General features: G+C 40.3%; 1 protein-coding gene across 1 annotated transcript; it reads right to left on the bottom strand.

The window, feature by feature from the left end:
* Window positions 1-819: 819 nt before the first annotated feature.
* On the bottom strand, window positions 820-16,783 carry tnfrsf11a (tumor necrosis factor receptor superfamily, member 11a, NFKB activator). Its single transcript, XM_087789054.1, has 10 exons — window positions 16,552-16,783; window positions 12,694-12,772; window positions 12,342-12,467; window positions 10,850-10,996; window positions 10,690-10,780; window positions 10,546-10,622; window positions 8,707-8,814; window positions 8,591-8,640; window positions 7,764-8,520; window positions 820-3,992 (listed from the first exon to the last, which is right to left on the bottom strand). The coding sequence occupies exons 1-10, from the start codon at window positions 16,624-16,626 to the stop codon at window positions 3,730-3,732; spliced, it is 1,773 nt and encodes a 590-aa protein (XP_087645180.1). The 5' UTR covers window positions 16,627-16,783; the 3' UTR covers window positions 820-3,729.
* Between the last annotated feature and the right edge of the window lie 5,389 nt (window positions 16,784-22,172).

The following is a 22,172-nucleotide window of genomic DNA, read 5'->3' on the forward strand; positions in this document are numbered from 1 at the left end:
CATTTTGTGCGGGTGAAACAACCATGAAGCTTAAATAACAGAAAGAGGCCGAACATTCTGCAGGTGCGGCAACATCTCATGTGTGTGTGGTGGTTTCCACAAGAAAGTTATACTGGATCATCTCCTGCATGTCCATGTTGACACCCGACATGGGAACTTCACTTGAGCCTCGGTCTTTATATGTCAACAATGATAAAGTCTTGAGTCAGATACCTTTTTTTATTACCTCTGCCAAGGAGTGGCTCAACTTTTGTTTCTGGATTTAAGAAGGTTCACTTGTATGGCTTCTCACCAGTAGCTTTTGTTCCTTGGCAGAGGCATGCGCCATCATGTTGATTCTTCTGTAAACTTACTACACTGCACTGTGACTCCAAGAGTCACCACTAGGGGACAATTTATTTCCACAGGTTCCTCACAGACCATATGTAAAAAGAAAAAAGAAAAAAAGAAGCATCTGTTTTCAGACACACACACACACGTCCAAAAACAAACCACTTCTGACCCTAAACTGGTTCTAAATCAGTCCTGTTCGTTCCTCTCATGTGGCGTGTGTTCCGGCAGCGCCGGAGTCACAGATGCTCACCATCCCTCGGCCTGATGAAAAGCCTGTCTGTCTCTCAGCACCGGGCACAGAACGCAAACCTCCCAACAAGTGTAATTAACCCGACCACAAACATCTCCCGACCCAGCCGGGGACAAAAAGTAAAAACTCTACCAACATGTCGTTCCAGATGAAAGATGAAAGAAAGACACACTTGTTAAAAGATGCAAAATATATATTTTTCAATTTCAAATTAAATAGATTCTTTGGTCAGCCACTGTAAAAGTGAAAGGTTGATATGTACATTCGGGTGAAGCTGCAAACAGATCCAAGAGGTCCATTTATTGTCCGGAGAGTGCGTTTGAAGGGCAGCGTTCACTTTTTGACACACAAGTATAAAACAAGCCGATTCACTTTTTTGGACAAAGACGAACATCTACAATGGAGTTCACACCATGAGGAATTCCACACGTGTTATTAGACTTCATCCAGTTTTTCATTTAAACAAACACACAGAATCCGTGACCCGGAAGTAACCGTCGGCATTAAAAAAAAAAATTATACCTGCAGAAAATTACTGATATAATCTTACAGATAATAAATATTTTAGAATTGGTTTATTCCGTATAAAACTATTTAAGGCTCAGCGGCTGTTAAAATGATGAAATGATGTTACTTTTGTGTCGTCCCAGGAAAATCCAGAAATAACTGACATTTCCTTTTTGTTTGTTCTTTCATGATGATCCTTCACCGCTTCTGTTCTCCAACTAACTGAGGGCCCCGGGGTCAAACAAACATGGCTAGACCTGAGAGAACAACATCATCCGTACGAGGCAGTGATGAATTTTAAAATGTCTCATGTCAACATGATCTCATAGATTAAAGTCTGACAATGACGTCTATATTATAATTATTTAAGTGGACTTAAAACAAAAAAAACATGACATTGTAGCTTATCAAATGCACAGCATCTGATTGAAAATCCAACACACAGTGAGAATAAAATCGAAATTAAAGCAATAATTTTCATCTTTTTATGATGACAGTACCTCTTTTGAGTTAATCTGGAGCTAGTTTTGTATTTTATTTTGAAAATAAATGTCTATGTAGCTGTTTCTTCTAAATTCTAATAACAGTAGAACATTGAGTTTGATGCCACAGTTACAGACACGTGAAACATTCCCTTTTTGTGGGAAACCGAACCAGTCATGCTCATGTCAAACTCGGTTGAAAACATCCAATTACAGGAGAGTACAGTCTATCCGGTTTCATTCTAGTTAAATAAAAACATTTAGTAACCGATCAGGGCCAAAGCTGTGATTCCTCTCCAAAAGAAAAGTCGTGGTAATTTGATATGTTAAACAACCAGGAGATGAAAAAGAAATGTGCAATTTAAAAAAAAGAACATTTTGTTTAAGTAAAAGGGGTAAAAAGCTGTCGCTGTTAAGACTGTTTAAGAATGAGAAATGTTCTCCTCGATGTGTGCGAAAGTTGGACGATTGCTGTCCAATTGTGTTGAGTAAAGTTTCCTTTATTCATTAAGGATGCATAAAGTTGGTGTCTGCAGGGGAGCCACAGACGAGCTGTACAGCAGATGTCTGGTGAGTGGTGTTAACTGCTCTGTGGAAAAACTGCTTTCAAAAGCTTTGTGTGGAACAAAGAACGCTGCCTATAAACAAGCTCAAAGAGAAACCAAATTTTAAAGCGTCGTCTGGCTGGATGTTTTTTTTGCCACTGAAGAAAATACATATATCAGTTAGCAAACGTTTTAAGCTAGCTCTTTGCTGGCCATTGTAGTTCTGTCAGTACAAGAGCTGGGAAATCTGCACATTCCCGGGAACGCATGCATACTGGTCTGGTCTGGTCGGACAAAAACCACGGTACAGTTTAATTTGTCAGTTCACGATCTGGAAAATCATCATCGATCCATTTGTATGCATGTGTGTTGCATTCAAAAACCTAATTTTATTTATATAGCTAAGAATGTATTGTCTCGTCTCAAAACATCAACTTTACGAAAGATCATTAGGAAACCAAATAATGGAGTTTGTTTACATTTAAGCTAAAACATCAGGAAGTTTTCTACGACGTGTACAATCAGTTGAAACATGACACAGTTATTAAGCCTGTGACAAACTAGGAGCTTCCAAAATGAACCACAGTTTTGCAGGAAAACCTTTTTTTTTTTACTACCATTATTGATACAAAGAAACCACTGCAGAGCTCACGTCATGTTTTCCTCTAAACTTAAAGAGACATGCTGGCCAACAAAAACCTTCCCTGGATTGCTTAATAGTTAATTTGATTTTAACCAGTCGATGGTATAAACATGATGAATTATTTTCCTCTTATCCTCAGATCTTTTATAAAATTGATGCTTTGAGAGTCGAAGAGACGCTATGTCACCGGCTATAAAAATATAGTTGTGTATTTTGAATGCAATGCACATGTACAAATGAGTCGCTGATTTCCCAGATTGTGTTCTTTGCTATATTCTAGTTGCCTTAAAAAACATGGAGGATTAAAATGAGCACTGAGCATGCGTTCCCAGATCGCGCCGATTTCCTGGATCGTAAACTGACACTTTCCTGACTGGTAGCACTGCCACCAGCTTGTCTGTGAGAAAACACATCGTAGTTTGAGACTCACTTGGAAAAATGTCTTTTTGCTACTTGCTATCCTTTTAATATGTCTTGGGATTTTGATACATGGCCATGGCATTTTAACAGCATCGCTGGCCAACAATGGAAGACACAGTATCCTGATACTTGTGTGATTTTGATATTATGAAACCCTAGATTTAGATGTGGAAAATAAGAAATTAGATGGTTTTCTTGGCAAGTATCGAACGTTAACACAGTTCTTCGCTGCCCTCACCCAGATCTATGTATTTACTCCGACAGATTTTCCTCTTTAAAGTATCCGTGAAGGGACAAAACACTTATTAAAAAACCTTGAGGTTTTGGATGTCAAAGTCCAAATCCCACGTTGAATTCTCAACACTAGAGTCCAGGGAGTTTCCAGCATAGAAACGAATGCAGCGTTTCACTCTTGGCTGACAAAAAACGCGGCTGAAAGATGCCAGACAAAGTTCACCGGTTCACCAGAGAGTGAATCAGACGCACAGTCTTTCCTTCTGAGTCAGTAATTGACTTTTAAGCGTTCTCATTCTTAAGTGTAAGTCCGTCTCACTTTACTTGGACTAAATGTTCCATCGCTTCCTGGATGGGCAAAGTTTGATCCTGCGAGGAATCCTCTATTGTTCTGCTCTGAGAAAACAGAGCCGTCTCATTGGCCTGCTCTTGGACGGGGCTCCCGAAGTCGTCCTCGCGGCCCACCCCGTCGCTGCCCAGAGACATCTGGCTCACGTAGACCACGATGACGTCGCCGCTGAAGTTCATCACCTGGCCACTGGAGATGAAGGTGGTGTTGTGGCTCCCGGACACCTGACCTGAACAGGACACACAGAACGAGTCAGGACAAAAAATAGAAAAAAGATCACAGTTACAGATGAATCATGGGTATTGCTTCATCATGTGACGGTGTTTCTGTGGCGTTTCTAAGGAAGAGACGGAGCGGGTCTCATGACTACTGACGTCAGTGCTGAGGGGCCTCGCTGGTGACTCCAGAGTGGGCGTGATGACCAGGCACAATCACCGCAGTATGACCGACATATGCTCACTTTTCCATGAACTCTTCTGGCTTTAGAAAGGACGACTTTATCAAGCAAGTTTGTTGTTTGAAAAACATTATTTAGGTTTTCCTAACACACTCGGCCTTCAGTTCTTAATGCCTTAGACTTCAGATGTGATGAACAAACAAAGAAGTGTGTTTGAAGTTAAAAGGTTACACTGACTTTTAAAATATTAAATTACTTCAAATCAAACCCTAAAGCAAGACGGTTTTTCATATAAAACATTTAAAGTTATTATCTGATTTAGACATAAAATAAGTTCATAGGACTGTTTATTTAAAGAAGCAGGCCAGACCAAGACTCGATTTGAATAAAACATTGAAAATGATACACACAAAATAAAAAGAATGAATGTGATCCAGTGACTAAAACCTTGGATGTAGTGAATCGGTTCAACCACATTCACCATGTCTGTCCAAAGTACACGACTTCTTGTTATTCAGCACAATATTCAGTACTAAAGTCCGCCAATGTAATCCACCGTCAACCAGTAATAATTTAGTGTTGATATTAGAAATAGTTGGAATAAAGAGATATTTATTCTCTCTTATATATTTATATAAAGAGGGTTTTTGATTATTTATTGTTAGTTAAATCCATACATATCAAGGTAGCAATAACCTGTGCAGTCGGTGATTCAATTAATTACTTATTTATTTTATTTTATTATTTTATTCGATCCAAATGGGTTAAGATTTATACTATTAATGTTTAAAATATGGATGGATTAATAGATAAGTGAGACAATGCAATTGGATAGTAAAAATCACATACACTGTGGGTATAAATGAGCAGCTTGGGGGAGGTCTGCACGCATGTCTTTAAACATGTAGAAATTTCAAGATTCATAAATTGTGTTCTCTTTTCTATCTCAAACACACACTCACACACACTTAAAGCCATTGATGTGGTGCATTCACAGAGGAGCAATCACACATACAGTATAGCAGAGAACCATAATAGTCTTGCTAAGTGTGTGATTTAGTGTGTGTTTGTGTGTGCGTCCATGTGTTCCCACTCTAACATCCCTTTCCCAGAAAGCCAGACAGAGAATTCTGGCCTAGAAAAAAATGTCATTTTACCACAAGTTTGAAAACAAAGCTCAATGGAATCTGCTTTCTTCTGCTGTTTATACCTTGTCGAAACCAACAACGCCAGTGATACTGTCTACTGGAATGGGATGAAAAACCTGAGAATGAAGTCCACGAGATCATGTTCCGAATCGTATTCGAAAGGAAAACCACCGATTTTCACAACTACTCATTAACTTTACAGATGCAGTTACACTAAAAATAAGTATTAAAACTCAATTTTCACTAGTGATGTGCCGATGAAGCTTCATGAAACAGTCTCATGTTGTTTAGAGGTCAGTAGGTGGAACCATTAGTTTAAAAGTGATGCGATGTTTCATTAGAACAGTTGTTCAAAACAAAGGAAAACAGTGCCATCTAGTGGGCTCTGAAAATAATGACACTGTTTCATGAAGCTTCATCCGACCTTCCCCCTTTTTTACATCCCTCATCAATTGCTTGAAACTTTTATTTTACTACAAATACCAAGAATTAATCTCTAAAAAGGTTTCAAGAGGTTTAAATAAAATGTGTATTTTTGAAAGACACATGTTTAAAAAAAACCTCTTTAGATAGATTATTCCGTCCAGCATCTCCACCCTTGAATAATTTTTAAGCGGAACAGAAATTGAACCCTCCACCAACGTTACCCTTTTATGATCCACTAAACAGCATGCCAACACAACTTTGCGTCTTCTGCTTCTGTTGGTGTTGACCCCAAGACCATATTAAAATTGGACGAGAGAACCTGACGTACAAAATAAAGCTAGTTTAGCTAATTTGGAACTGATGCTAACTCAACGCATTGGCTAGCAAGATGGGAAGTCAAAATGTAAAGCTTTTTTAAATGGTAATTTCATTTCCATAAACCAGAGCAGTGGAAGACAAATGGATAAAGAATGTGTCAAATAGTCTTTTATTTTTAATTGGTTTCACTCTGAGTGTTTAGTTTTATAAGCTCAAGCTGGAAAATGTCATGAAGCATCAGATTATGTCTGTAAATACACACTTTGAAGTGGTTTTGAGGATGAATAAACAAGAGGAGGGAGGGGTTGTGTTCCCAAAGTTATAAAGTAAGTCCTTTAACGGCGGTCAGGTGAAACCTCTGATTCACCTTCTAAATAAATGTACGGGAAGTTTAATCAGCTGTTTATCTTGAGCCATGCAGCGTGTAATTAAAGTAGCAAGTCACCGGTAGTTTAGCGTTGGCTTGGCCAGGTTATGGACGTGTTACTCAGGCTGCACACATCTTGCCTCATTTGAAGCTGTGGTTTCAAAACCCGAGGAACTCTGGGTAAACAGGAGCTTGGTCACTTCACATACTGTCCATTGTTTGCTCGAGCGTGGTTCTAGTGGTTCACTCGCTCCTCAAAACACAAAAGTCCTCTTCCTCAATGGTCTCTGTGTGGTCCCACTTCCCAAGACCGACATTGACGGATATTGGAAACTATCTTGGTAACTAGTAGGATGCTTAAATGAGTTGTTCTTGGTCAGGGGTCAGAAACAACATTTATTTTTTCCCTTTGACCTGTCACTTTCATTAACCAGACTCACAGGGAGGCGTCTTTGGCTGATGCAGAACAATTAAAGTTAAATGTGCTGTAAAAACCATCTTGTACTTTTGTGGACAGAAAGCAATTTAAAGTTCACGACTCCAAAAAATACAGAAATTTAACCTGAATCTGTTTTTGTGGAAAATATCCATTGATGAAAAAGGAGACTTAAACTGATGGGGCCACCTACTGACCCCTAAACAAAACGACACTGGCTCATGAAGCTTCATCAGCACATCAATGATATTATCGTGGTCTCTGTGTGTCAACTAGACAGTGTAAAATACACAATTTTAGTGAAAAATGTGATTGTAAAAACTCATTTAAACCTCATTTATTAAAAAGAAAAGTGCCAGTCAGTGATATTCCATAAATAATGGATTGCTTTAACTAATTTGTAAATACAAAAATGTTGTATTAAATGTTTTGGGTTGGCTTCAACTGAAGATAAGTATGGAATTATGAAATTATGGAATTATGACCCGCTCTAGTAGAAGAACTCACATCTCCCCGATCCTTAAAACTCTGCATTGGCTGCCAGTTTCTTTCAGGATCAATTTTAAAATTCTGGTTCTTACTAAGCTTTGGAAGGATCTTCCTCTCCCTCTGTGTTTGATGATCTACTGACTCATTCAAGAAACATCTTAAGACATTTTTATTTGTGCAGGCTTTTCCTTGATTTTCCGGAACTCCTGTGTTAGTCTTATGTTGTCTTGGCCTTTTAAAGTATATATTTTAACTGTGTATTGTTTTTGATTCTTCAAGTGCTTTGTGACCCTGGTCTAGAAAGGTGTTTTACAAGTATCTATTACTTACTTACTTAATTAGATAAGTTGCATTGATTTACTTAAAAATACATGTCAAGGTCATCAACTCTTGCCTCCTTCAAATCAGTATCAACTCACCTGAGGTAAGATTTGGTTCTGCCAATTGACTGTGAAGGCTTTCTGGAGGACACTCCAGCTCCGAGTCCTCAGAGAGGAGCTTGTTCCCTTTGCTGTCCTGCCAGGAGAGTCCTTTACCCTGGCTGCTGGCCGAGAGGGCCTTCTCTGTGTAGAGGTCTCCCAACGATGATGACATCATCTGAGGGGAGGCCGAGCCCTCGTACAGTCCGTCCCGCGTGTCTCGCGCCGCCATCATCAGTTCAGAAGTTGCCGTCTGCAGCAACGGTTGGCAGAGCTCGGGAGAAGATGTTGAGACGAGTCTACACTTTTCTCCGTCATTGAGAGTTCCTTTAATGTTCTCTTGTCCCTCCTGGGACGCTCGTCTGCTTGCATCTAATCCTCCGCACGAGCAAGATCCAGGAGCTCCTGGTGTCACGGCCTGGCTGCAGTCCTCATTCTCGCCCACTTCCAGCGGCTCTTGCACCAGAACGCCGCACACGCACGGACCGGCCAGCAGAGGCGACACACTCGTGACCAGATCATCGTCCTCAGACACCTCCACCGGGACGCTCCGTTCCTCCGTTGCTGTCTGCGCCACCTTTGTCACTTCCTCGGTAGGAGGCAGTGAGACCTTCACGTGGGGGGCAAAGAAGGGGTACAAACTCAGGGGCTCCTCCACAGGTCTACACGGCGCTTGGCAAACGAGTTTGGTTGTCTCGCACGGCGAGCCTTTTGCTGGTCCTGAGGCTCCACTTTGGTAGAGCGGAGCCAAGGTCTCCTGCAGGATGAAGCTGAATCAACATTCTGAGGAATCATCAGGAATAAGAATCACTGAAATTCAGCCGCACCTGTTGGATCCTGGTCCTCTTCAGGTTTTGAACACAGGAGCGCAGATTCACTGGAAACAGTTTTTGACGTACATTAAAAACTTTTCTTTTCTCTTTCTATTTTTAAATGAACTTACCAGAGAGTAGTTTGAGTTTGTCCTTGTAGCAGAAGAGCATCAGGATGAGAAGGCACAGGACGGTGATGACTGACAGAACCGACACGATGACCCAAGATGGAGCTGCAGCTGAGAGAAAATACGTACAGTTTAATTACAACTCTTTTGTTCCCTGTATTTCACCCTTGTGATTTCTCAGGGTCAAGGTGACCCAGAGACCCAAAACTAAATGAGTTTGTGGTATCCCTTGTGTTGTCTCAGGGTCAAGTTCAACAACCTCCACCATATGCAGAGATGGAGGTTGTTTACCTTCACCCAGAGACAACACAAGGGATACCACTAATGCATTTGTTTTTAGGCCTTCAGGTCACCTTGACCCAGAGATAACACAAGGGTTAAGTCCTTGTTTCCAACAACTTTTATAGTTCGATAGATAAACTTTATTGATCCCCCTCTGGATGTCTCCTTCAGGAAATATAACAATATATAACAATTATTAAAAAACAAAGCCCAACATAATTAACTAATTAAGTAAGACTTTTAGAGATAAGTTAAGAAAATTGGAAGGTGAGATGTATTATATGGACGTATATTAACTAACACATTGTATTGTAATAACATTGGTTAACATTGTGACCCAGAATGAGGATGCTACTATTAATTTGTATTCTTTTAATTTTTTTTTTTTAATTATCTGAATTGTGAGGAAAAAAGTATGATGTCTACTAGCAAAATAAATCAAAAATAATTATGGACATATTCAAATGAAATTTTCAGGGACAAGGAAAAGATGGTTAATCTTGTCAGGGTTTTTTCACAGGATTTAGGACTATTTATAGAAACAATATATAATCAGAGAAAATAAATCAGCTACGCAGACAAAACACATGCTCTGCTTTAAGATGGTTGGATAGGGATTGGACACAGTCGTACTTAATCCTTGTGTTATCTCAGGGTTAAGATGACCTGATGGACCAAAAACAAATGTCATTGTTTTGTCCCCTGTGTTGTCTCTGGGTCAAAGTGAACGACCTCCACCACTGCATATGTATTTATGGAAGCCAGGGAGGTCATTCACCTTGACCCAGAGACAACACAAGGGGTAAACAATTACATTTGTTTTTGGTCCATCAGGTCTCCTCGACCCAGAGACAACACAAGGGTTAACCTTTTAAATTTGGGTTCCTTGAAGTCAACTGGCCGTAGGGTCACCAGAGGATTCTTGTCTGTATATTTTTGATCAAAATTAGATTTCTGTTTTATGGTAAATGCTATGTTTACATATGTGGGTTTTCATAGTGAAAACATTGTTTAATTAATCTGTTCCTTTTTACATAAATAATCAAAGGTATTTGAATGACTACATCTTATGTAAAGATCTTTATTTGTGACATTGAACAAAGACAGACACTCTTGCTTGCAAACTAATCAAATGGAAGGCTGCAAAAGTTTGACACCATTTCCTTAAATAAGCCTTCTTTTGTCATGTTTTCTCCGATAGAATTCTTAAATTATGGAACTTAATTTACTCATTTGATTGAATGCAGTTTTTTTTTTGTGAAATCTGCATTGCAATGTTTCAGTGTATTTATGCCAGAATGCTTGTTACATACAGTACATTTTTAAAAACCCTTCCAGCTGTAAAATGCATTCTTCCCTCGATAAACTGTATTTCCGTGTCAAAGACGATCATTTACTGCAGTCTCTCTCTGCAGGCGTGTTCAATAAAACACAGCTATTGCCTGTTAATAACGAACAAGGCATCATGTTGGCCATTAAAGCAGTGGATGCACATTTTTATTTACGACGCTCTGGACGTGGCTCATAAACTCACATACATGAAAGAAAAACATGTCTTACCAGATACTGCTGGTCCACATACTGCGTCGGCCTCGGCACTGCCCGGTCGAGCCTCCAGCTTGCCTTCTGATTTACAACTGGAGGAAAGAAAGTTTTGGTTTATTTCACATTTTTTCTAGTTTCATTTAATACGGTGAAGCTTACTCTGTCCACTGTTTGCACTCTTGGGCGTTGTTGTCTGATGAATAGAAGCCTTTCTTACAGGGAGCGCAGATCTTTCTTCCACTTGTTGACTCTGAGAGTGGTTTTATATTTAATATTAAGTTACAAAATCGAAATGGTTTGGCTGTAAGAGACGTCTCACCGGGTTCCGACTCCAGTCCAAATCCAGCAGAGCAGGAGGGGATCTGTTCACAGTACTCACAGTTGATAAGAGAACATTGGAAGTTGGGGACGCAGCGGCACGGTTCCTCCGCCACAGGGTTCTCAGGCCTGGACATGAACCCCTTACCTGGAGTTGCAGAGATATAGTTGGAGTGATCAAACTTCAACACAAAACACTAAAGAGCATCTGGTTAATTTGAGAAAAGCTGTTATTTTCTGTGAAAGAACGCACAAACATCTGAAAGGTACTGATGGGTTAGGGACGTTTCGTGATGCAGTGTTGTTTGTTCATAGTGCAGTAGGTGGCAACTGTCATTGAGTTCATGGTTCAGAGGAAAAGATTACAGAGCAGATTGTGCCATCTAGTGGTGAGTATCATACTGTATCATGAAACCACATCGCTACTGAAGTGATAATAGGAGAACTGGATTGGTAAGACCTTGGTTTGTGAAGATGTTTCTCTCTTGAGCGAGTCGCATTGATTGTAGAGCAACTATTGTGTTCATTTAAGTGTCTCTTAAATAAATGTTGGACTCTATTGTTGTCATCAGTATGTGTCTGTTTGTGCAAAACTCTCTTTTCATAGAAATCTTTACAATAGAAAATGTCCTTAAGCCCCACCCACTGAAAACACTTTCAGAACATGCCCCCTCTGCTGTGATTGGTTGAGCATCCAGGTCGACCACCAAGGGACTCGTTGTGTAAACAAAGGGGCCATTATTAAGTCAAAATTGACTTCGCTTTCATAACCTCTCATTCCCCGAGATTTCAGACGGGGTAGATCTTTATAAAGTAATAAGTTCAAAACATTGTCATGATGAGGAACGACCTGCATGTTGGAGAGGAAGACTTCAACATCTGAAACTTATGAGTGAGTCAGGAGAGTTGGGTTTTTATGTTAGTAGCCCTTTTACTTAAATGGCTGGTCAAGCTAGCTGGCTAGCGTTTATGCACATTTTTAATCACTGAATCCGAATCTAAATTTGGCTAGGTCCGTGGCGAGTGACAAGAAGGCTCAGTTCAAAATCACTTGAGGCTACGAGCAAGAGTGACCACACACTTACAGAAAAAAATGGTTTAAACTCTTTAGTAGTGATGTGCGGATGAAGCTTCATGAAACAGTGTCATGTTGTTCAGAGGTCAGTAGATGGCGCCATCAGTTTAAAAACGATGTGATGTTTCAATAGAACAGTTGTTCAAAACAAAGTAAAACAGTGCAGAGACCGCCATCTAGTGGACTCTGAAAATAATGACAATGCTTCATGAAGCTTCATCAGACCATCACTATCATTTACGATTATTCATGACGTGCACGGTGCAGTCTGTTTATAGTCTTACAAGCATTTATAAAAGGTGATGATAAACTACATGTTGACAGTCATTAGTTATCGTTATAAGATAAGACACATCTTTATTGGTCCCATAAGGGGGGAATCATTGTGTATTTCTGTTTCATCTTGCGCCACAAATACCTTCATCACAGAACTTCTGCTGCAGACAGCGAGTTTCTTGCGTCCAGGAGGGCTGATATTCTCCACGGGCACATCTCAGACACTTGGTCTGCTGGGAATCATCGCAGTGGGAATAAACCCGGAAGCCTGAGTGAGGAGAGAAACCGACTTAATGGCAGGAAACGGTAAAACCCTGAGCCGTGATGAAAGATGCGTTCAATTTCCACGGAAGGAAAAGACACACGTTTATGTCGATATTTTTAGTTTGATGTTCCTGGTTTGAACATCCTTCCTCTTTTCACTAAACACAGTCATGGATGCAAACCTATTCATAGTTCGAGTATGTGGGTCATGAGACAAGTGTGTGTGTTACCTGGTTCACACTTGTTGCAGCATCTACTTCCTCTGGAGTATTGTGTATCATTGCACTGCAGGGATTTGGACGCTGCAGTCTGCAACACAAAAATAACACAACATCTTCACTCGTTAAATCATATATAGAGCAGACGTTAAGTCACATTTCATTCCAGCCTCTGATCCTTTCCACCATGTGACCCCTCCGTGAATTACTTCTAAATGTTTCCAAGTTTTGTCAAGAGCACATGACAATTCCTCCGTCTAATCCAGACGACCGCACCGAGCTTTAATTGTAAACAACCACGTTAAGTAGTTCTAATCCCTCAGAAAAATCCCTCAAACATCACACTTTGATTCAGGATGAAGCTCCTGTTTCTCCTCTTCAAAGACAACAGGCCTTACTCAAACAACTCTGATATTGCTGCTGACAACCACTTTGATCCGAGTGTTTGTTCCTAGGATTAACAAGTTTAAGGGAATTTCCATATGATGATCGGATTTACCTTAAATATGTATTTTAGGGGCTGGAGCTGGTGTGGTACTTTTTTGAATGTTTGATAAAGGACATCGTTATTATTCCACGTATTTAAGTCTTAATTGTGCCTCAAACAGGGTTGTAAAAAAGTATTGAAGTCCAAATGTAAGTGGGTTTATTCTATTTATTCTTCTGTTACATTCGCCTAACAGTACTTCCAAACGCTGATACATTAATGCATTATTAAACTTACAGAAATTAGAGCATTCTTTTCTGCTTTTGTATTTTTGGTGTTTTTTTTTATATATAAATAAATCAAAAACCAATGACAGTTTTCATTAAAGCGTCATAAATCGTGATCCAATGACGTTCAATTTTCTTTACAAGGGAGCGCTGTTGGTACGGATTTTACTGCTTATCAGATAATTGTTCGTCATTTTAAATGCTTCTTTCTTTCTTTTGTTTCTTCTCTGCCAATTAATTTCATATATGACTGTCCGGGGCGTCCCGTGTCCCTCGCCCAAGTAGTATGAGAAAATAAATGAATGATTAGATGAAGAATTAAATTGATTTTAATTTTAAAAATTTAGAAAAAAATAATACATTTGTTGGATTTGAAAGTCACTTTCATTACTTTTGCTTGTCAATCGTCATGTGTTATTATTCATTTATTATCAATATTTAATTGGCAGCAGTATATATATCAGTGTCCATACTTTAATATGTAATGTTATAGTTTTCAATTTTTTTTAAGGTCTCTTGTTGTGATTTTATTACTGCTAATGTGTTTTTGATCAATTCTTTTATCTCCTTTTGTACAGCACTAGGAGGCAAACCTCTTATGTGCTTTATAAATACAAAGTTATGGTATGTTTTTTTGTGTGTGTGCGCGACAAAGCTTTTTGTTTTAATTGTTGCTAAGAAATTGAGTCGGAGACACACTCTCAGACACACACCAACGCTCTCACCACAGTTGGTTAACTGCTCACCACACTGCTGAAGTAGTGACTCTGACTGTTATGACAGAAATCGTGCCAAAGCCACAAAGTCTATAAATAAGTTCAGGACAACAAAACATATAGAATCCACTCCTTTCTGATATATATATATATATATTTTTTCGTTCAACCCTACTGAGTACAATGATGCAACTGCTTCCTTCTTCTCTGAACACATTCTCATTTTTATTTTATAAATAACATCTTCTGATGTGATTTTAATGTCCAACCTTTGACACACAACAGTGTGTATTAAAAGGAAGATTCTCCGATGATATTCTTTCTCCTGAACAAAGTTTGTCTCTCTGTGCCTCAGGTTTAAATCCGTCCTCTTAGCTGCGACCTCACACATCAACTGGCCTCTTTTTATAATCTAACCACTGAAATAATGATGGGGAGGACTCGGGCGCACACCGCAGCAATAATGAGGACCATGTGCCGCAGCTAACACACAAACATGGAAGGTTCCCATGTCAGGAGACGGATGAAGACGGTGAAGATGAAGCGAAGGAAGGCTCTTTATCCGAGGCTGAGGAAGCCAAAAGAATGTTGGGAATTGTATTTCCTTCACCGCTACATCTAAATATTGGCCCTAGCTCATGCAAGGTAACATGTTTTCCCTCTATAAATATAAAGGAGAGGGAAAGAGACGGTCCACCCTATATGATTATAGACTGCCGGGAAGTTCAGGACGGAAAGAAAAAAACCTCAGAGTTGTTTGGATTCACGATGTAGCCTCTCATATTAGAAAATAGTCAACATTCATCTGCTGTTTGCTTAGAAAACCTCGCTTTCTATCGCTTCAAAGTGCATTCCGTGTGCCAGCCAGGATTTGCATAACGGCCTCAGCAGCCAGAGGCGTCACGCCAAGAGACGCACGGTTTGACTTTTGAGGCCTGCAGGAGTGTTGTGTGTGTGTGTGGGGGGGGGGGATCAGGGCTCAGATATGGGAAATTGCACAACTCAATCTTTGTTTGCACTCAGGATTAAATTCTTCTTCAAAAGCAAAGCAGCACCGACTCAACACATGCAGGGATACGAATCATTCAAACTCCCGCATGAGAGTGATAAATGATGTCAGAAGTGTTGACCCGGGCCGTGTTTAAAGAGACACCATGTGATACCGACGGTGCATCAATCAACTCTTTGTCACGGAACTTATTATGGGATCCATACTCTTCCTACAAAGCTTCATTGTTGTGACGGACACTTGTGTTGTGTGATTAAGGAGACACGTTTTATTGATGAAGCTGTTTGTTTGGTTTTCCAAGAAGTTTAAACGGACATCAAACACTTCACCCCCGGCCCCCCGCCAAAAAAAGAAAGAAGTTGCAGTAACAATAATCCAGCCAAGATGAGAACAAAAAGAAGAAAGTGTTGTAGTAGAATAAAGTAGGTGCTTCAACCTTAATTTATATGTATGGTAATATATCATTTCTTATTTCAATCACATCACGTATACATTTATTTAGTCATGGAAAAAAGAAAAAAATGGAAAAATAATAATATAATTATTTACATTTTAATTATATTTACATTTTACAATATTTATCAACTGACTTACAAATATCCCTGGAAAAACAAAAAAAGAAATTATTACATTTTATTTATATTATAAAATTCCCACTATCGTGTCCTTTTATAACTACTTTCCTTATTTATTCTTGAAAATTGCAATATATGTTTCAACTTCTGTTAAGTCTTCTGCTGACAGACTTTTTGTTGAGCTTTCACTCGAATGTGTGTTGCAATATCACTGGATATGGCTCAGCTGGTCACCACAAAAATATCAAATCAAATAACTGGATTCAATGACAGATCTACAGTTGAACAACTGACAGATGCCTCATTGAATCGAAGGAGGAGGATCCTAGTGAGCAAAACCACTAAGTTCTTATACATCCATCAACTTAAACAGGCTTCTCTGGGTAATATTCTCTCATACAAAAACACATCTTCCAGCCAAACATCTTCCAGTCAGCTGAACCAAATGTATTACAGGAAATACTGGGTTCAATGAGTCATGACACAATATAAGCTGACCCCCCCAAAAAAAGAAAATCTCAAGTTTCCTGTATAGGCTTGTGAAACGTCTCTAAAGCTACTGTGTTTTGGTCGAGCAGACTGGGAGTTAATCCGGCATCTGTTCCAGTCAAACGCCGTCGGTTTACAGTCAGACGGGCAGTGACAGACGACTGGTGCCCAGCAGTCGCACCACTGCGACCACATCTTGTAAACTCCTGCACCTGGACGGAATTAACTGCTCAGACAACAACTAATCACGTTCCTTCTTTAAATAACAGCAGCTGAAAACATCGCTTTAGATTGAGAGCAGATCCACCAGTGGCTGCATCAGCTGGACTTGACACCTCAAGGTCTTGTTCCCACCATTGGGTTTTACCTGTGCATGAAGGCTCACAAGGATGCACGCGATCCATCCTTGGAAAATCCAACTGGTGGAGAAGTTGAGTCTCATCTCTGCAAAATAAGTTGGTCCCACTGGCGGGGACAGAATATCCAAAGCTGCTGCTGGAGTGAATCAGCTCCTCCTGGTTGCTGAGTCAGCGGGCATTCTAGCGCCGGCGGACCCACTCAAGGCAGCTGCTCTTCCCACCTTTGTCCTCCACACTCTCTGTCAGCTCCACGTTGAGTTCACTGTCGCATGCAAATACTTGTAAAGAAAGGAAACTGCAGCAACTCCTCCCACACTTAGATAGAAAGGAGAAGTTCATCCCACACTCCAGCCCTCCGACTACTCACTCAAGTGTGCGGCCAGAAATAATCTTGACCTCACGAGCTCACCCGTGTTGTTCCTCCCCTGCCATGTGGAGAGAAAAAGCCACTCAACTGCCTCCAGGAAATATTTGCTCTCTGCCTCCAGGAGGTAGAATGGGGGAGAATTTGCATGGCCCTAAAGTTGACTCTGGCAGCATCGGGAAGAAAAAGGATGAGATGACAGTTATGCAAATATCAGAGCCGTGAATGTGTGGAGGAGGAGACGTGTGAGGGCAGGAGCTCCGAGGAAAGATAAACCAATGAATCAATATTTATCAAAAATAAGTTTGTTTTTTTCACTGTTATCATTCATTCATCATAACTGTCCCCGTTCTTTAAGGCAGAGTCTGTTTGTAACAGTCAAAATTGACCCAGAATTCCACACATAACCAAATAAACCTCCAGATGCTTCACAGAGGACACTATTAATGAAATAAATAATAATCCAATTTCCCTCTTCTGATTCTTTGCAGAAAGAGTTGGGAAATAAATAATAACAACACTATGTATACACTCATTAATAATCTCTCAAAAGAAAAAACTCAGCAAATATATATAAATGAGGCCTAAAAATGTTAATTTATTTAAAACCAGACCTTTTAAGAAAGCAAAAAGGTAGGTAGTTAAATGATAAAACAACAAAAAAACATCTTGATTTTTATTCACCCGCTAAAAAGTGGCTGGTCCTATATTTTGAAATTGAAGTATCTGGCTCTATGTTCACTCTAAACATTTGCATAGTGGTGTTATTCCCCCCCCCGCCCCCCCAATAGTCTTTGAGGTGTTTTTTGATGCCATGATAAACTAAAAGTATCTGCATGATTTAGCAGAGGAATTCAAGATGTTTGGTGAGGTTTCTGCTCATCTCCCCGGTGCAGACCCAGGGAGAGATGGAGAGATTACACCCCTTCATTCTCTTGGTTCTGTCTGAATCAATTGTCAGGACTTCGACCTGTGAATGAGAAGACGAGCAGTGTATTGACGGAATGTCAGATGCAAATCCAGATACATACAGAAATACATTGATAATAAGATAAAAAAATTAATCTGCTCAGACAAACCACATTCTATTTCATCCTTACTGACAAAATGGTACTTCTAGCACTGAATGTATCCATCTCGCGTATGCGCAGGTCGAGTGTTTAAACCGACAAAGTCACCTTTGACCCCTGATGACCCCGGATAGACTATATCTTTCGGTGACATCAGAAGATCTGTTCCTTTTCTTATCTTCTCCCTGCGCAGGTAGACCGCAAGGACTAGTTATTGTTGTGCGTTGCAGTCACCCTCTTGACTTCTGTCAGAGCTACGAGCCGCTCGCCCCCCAGAGGCTGCAACGAACAACGACAGTGAGAAGTTGTAGCAGTTTGCCGTGGTAACTTCTGCCTCGGATCATCATCCGCGTTTTTTAAAAAAACATCCAACTTTGTGTTTTCTCATAACATGTTGTTCGATACAACCTGTTGGACTCACTTTTTAGTTGTATTTTAATTTAAGTGTATTCGCTCCCTCTCCCAGCATTTGTGCTACTTTTATTATTTCATTACAGGCATTAGTGGTTAGCATTGTGACCTCTTGCCTTACTTATTATTGATCGGTGCACCGTTGTGTATCTGCATCCCCTTGTACTCTGTTGGTGAAGGCAGTGTGTTCGCTCCCACTCCCGACTTGGGCACATGTTAGTTATTTTGTGTATTGCCTGCGTTTTCACTTGGCATATTATTGTTTACGTTGATTGGCGCCAACTCAGTTGTCACAGTTTTTATGTGCAGCATAGCACCTACACTTAGCTGGTGAAGGCTCTCGCTCCCAGCAAAGGTGTGTCTTTGTAGTTGGTAGCAGCGTTTCCCCTGGGGCTAACTTTTTCTCACAACACTTGTTGGTGAAGGCTGTGTTTTCGCTCCCTCTCCCAGCGTTTGTTGTTTTATCCTCTGTGTGACTTTTCGCTTGTTGCTAACATGCTTGGCGGCCATTCTTGCTCATTCTGTATAACTTCTCTGCAGCCTGAAGATGGCCATGATATGTGTCCCTCAAGTTGTGGTCTCGAGCATCTGAGGGAGGGTCTTTCAGAAGATCCCTGAATGAACTGCAGTTTCATGCCCTGGGAAGTGAGGGTTGACAGACTGGCCTGAGGTGGAACAACTGTTGGGCCTCGTTTCGTTGCCTGAGCAGTTGGCCTCAGCCCAGCAACCGACTCCAGCTCAATCTGGCCGATCTAAACGTCGGGCTGCTGAGAAGGCCCCAATTCTATGAAGAAGGTTAGTGAGGACCAAGTATCGGAGGAATCTTTCTTCCTGGCCTTCCAGTCTGGAACTGGTGCAAGAGAGTTGGGTGATCCTGCTCCTCCGGCAGCCATCTTGGAGCCGGAGGAAGATGTGATCTCCATGGCAGCGTCAGGCACTGAGTCCGCTGAATATGGAGAGGATGGGGTGCCACAGGATGTAGCCTCCAACGCCTCCGTGGCGGGCTCATGTTCTTCAGCCCACAGCTCTACTGTTGGTTCTGAAGACAGCACAATGGGGGCCATCTTTCGTACGGCCCTGGCTAGGCTGCAGTTGGACATACCACAAGCTACCACAAGCTCAGCGAGCTTAGGCCAGTGCTTTTTTCAGGCGTGGATCAGCTCCCGCAAACTTTACTGTGCCTCCATCTGATGAATATTTGAGGCATTTGCATGCATGCTGGAGGGAGCCCTCTCTCATGCAACATCAGACGGCCGGACCCTGGATTGCAACCATCAATGACGATCGTAAATATGTAACTTTGTCCGGATGACCTGCCAGTCTGTGAGTCTCATGTAAAAAACTGCTTGACAGTGTCTTTCAATAACGTTTTAAGGTAACAGGCAGACAAAAGCAAGAAACTGAAACAACAACACAATAAGCGCCTTTTTTTTCTTGTTTTTGCAAACTAATAAAAATGTCATATCATATCATACCAGGCTCAATGACAATGCAGCTACACTAGGGGGAGCCAGACCATGTTTTCAATCTTACAAATTGCTGCTTTTAAGCTGAACTGCCTTTTTTTTATTAATCGCTGTACTGATCAAATATTAACATTTATAGATAGATAGATAGATAGATAGATAGATAGACAGACAGACAGACAGACAGACAGACAGACAGACAGACAGATAGATAGATAGATAGATAGATAGATAGATAGATAGATAGATAGATAGATAGATAGATAGATAGATAGATAGATAGATAGATAGATAGATAGATAGATAGATAGATAGATAGATAGATAGATAGATAGATAGATAGATAGATAGATAGATAGATAGATAGATAGATAGATAGATAGATAGATAGATAGATAGATAGATGGAAAACAGTGGATTCATAACTTGACACAAACACAGTCTCTGCCTTTAACTAAAGCAGAAAAACACACAGTTGTCAGTCACAGTCGTTCCTGCCAGTGGCGGTTTTGGAGGATTTGATTCTGTTGCTGCTTTGGAAAGATGTGATGCGGGTGAGTCACGGCTGAGTAAGAGCTGTTTTTTGGAAATGCAGAAAAACACTACAGAGACAGAAGGTATAAATCTCTGCTCGACACCTTCCAGCTATTTGTCCACCTGCAGAGTTATCGGTCATTTAGGTTGAATATTAGCTGGAACATGCAAATGTCTTTTCAAAGTCCCACTTACGCTTCACACTCACTCTTACAGTTACACGAGAGCCACTCACAGATCGCGCTCTGATCTCCACGCGTGCAGAGGTCAGTCTACGCAAACATGAAAGTCAATTGAACAATAGTGGCAAATAGTAAGCGATAGTTTTATCTTTATGGGCGATCGGAGCTCTTAACAAGATATGTGTGTCGGGGAATGTCCCATGTCATGGACTTTGGTACCACACAGACAAAAAGACAACATCAAAGGAGGAGTTATGATCCAGCGCTGGTCGTCTGTCCGTGTTTGTCTGTTTCAACTTTACAGCCTGGAACACCTGCCTTTTAACAATGAAATCAGTCGTCACATACCAAACATTTATGCACCGGAGGAAATAATAAAGTGTGTATTTGTTAACAATAAACCACAATTCATCTGGCGTCACAAGCGGCGCAACAAAGGGTCAATTCTGAATTCTGCAGCTTTTTATCAGGGTTTTGTTGACATGCAGAGCAACAGGCGCTTGTTTTGGTTATTATCACACACTTTAAAACAACCAAAACCTCATGAAAAGAGAGGAACAAAAACAACTTTCTTTTAATGACGATAACAAAGAAGGAGAGGATTAGAAACGAGTACATCTCAGGCACAAACTCATGTGGAAACAAAGTTAAGGGGAAAAATTTGGGGAACGAGAATGCAGCTGGTCACAGCTAGCGGCCGTCCACACCAAGTCTGGTTCTGCTCGAGGTTTCTGCCAGTTGAAAAGGGGAGCTTTTTCCTTATTGTGATTATCCTTTTTTCTCTTATATAATTTTATTAAAAATAAAATATTTTTAGATGGATTTGTTATGATTTGACACTTTAAATAAAATGTAGTCAATTGATTTGTTGAATTTAATGAAGGGAAATGCTGAAGCATGCATTAGTTGCTCAAATTATTTATTGCTTGGAAAGTAATGAAGGGCAGATGAAGCTTCATGAAACAGTGTCATGTTGTTCAGAGGTCAGCAGGTGGCGCCATCAGTTTAAAAATGATTTGGCGATTCATTAGAACAACTTTTCTAAAAAGTGCAGAGACCGCCATCTAGTGGACTCTGAAAATAATGACACTGCTTCATGAAGCTTTATCAGACCATCACTACTGGAAAGAGCAGAGAGATGTCGCTGGAAAGAGGAAAAGTCTGCGCCTTCCTGCCGGGACTGCTGCCCCCACGATCCCAGCATGGATAGTTAGAAGCAGCCGACACAAGATGACAATAGTTTATTAAATACGAATACATTGATGGAGAGAATAATATTGAAATCACTTTGATTCGATTCCTTTTATGACATTTTTCTTTAAATAAATACCAGATTTAAGTTTGAGACTTGGTTGCTTTACTTTGTTGGGGTTTCCTCTTAATCATGGAATCATGTTTTTAAGATCTAATTTGACTTCAAAATGATTTTTAAATGCAAGTTCTGGCCTATTTAAATCCATAAAAAAAAGGCAAGAGTGAGTTTAGAAAGGGATGCAATAGAACATCTATACATCAGGCTTAGCTCAATTGTTTTCTTTGACTGCTCATGTTGCAACTAATCTTCCCAGACAAAATCTTTGAAGGAAAGAAAAACTCCAAGTA

Source organism: Callionymus lyra, chromosome 4 (genome assembly GCF_982586985.1).
Source record: "Callionymus lyra chromosome 4, fCalLyr1.hap1.1, whole genome shotgun sequence".
Classification (NCBI taxonomy): Eukaryota; Metazoa; Chordata; class Actinopteri; order Syngnathiformes; family Callionymidae; genus Callionymus; species Callionymus lyra.

What these genes read in the sequence shown, in the direction of transcription:
- tnfrsf11a (XM_087789054.1), bottom strand. Translation starts at nt 16,626, where the DNA reads ATGAGACTCAACTTCTCCACCAGTTGGATTTTCCAAGGATGGATCGCG. An exon ending in TGGACTGGAGTCGGAACCCG is followed by an intron (nt 10,781 to 10,849) that starts GTGAGACGTCTC and finishes AACCACTCTCAG; the next exon opens with AGTCAACAAGTGGAAGAAAG. An exon ending in CAAACTCAAACTACTCTCTG is followed by an intron (nt 8,641 to 8,706) that starts GTAAGTTCATTT and finishes AACTGTTTCCAG; the next exon opens with TGAATCTGCGCTCCTGTGTT.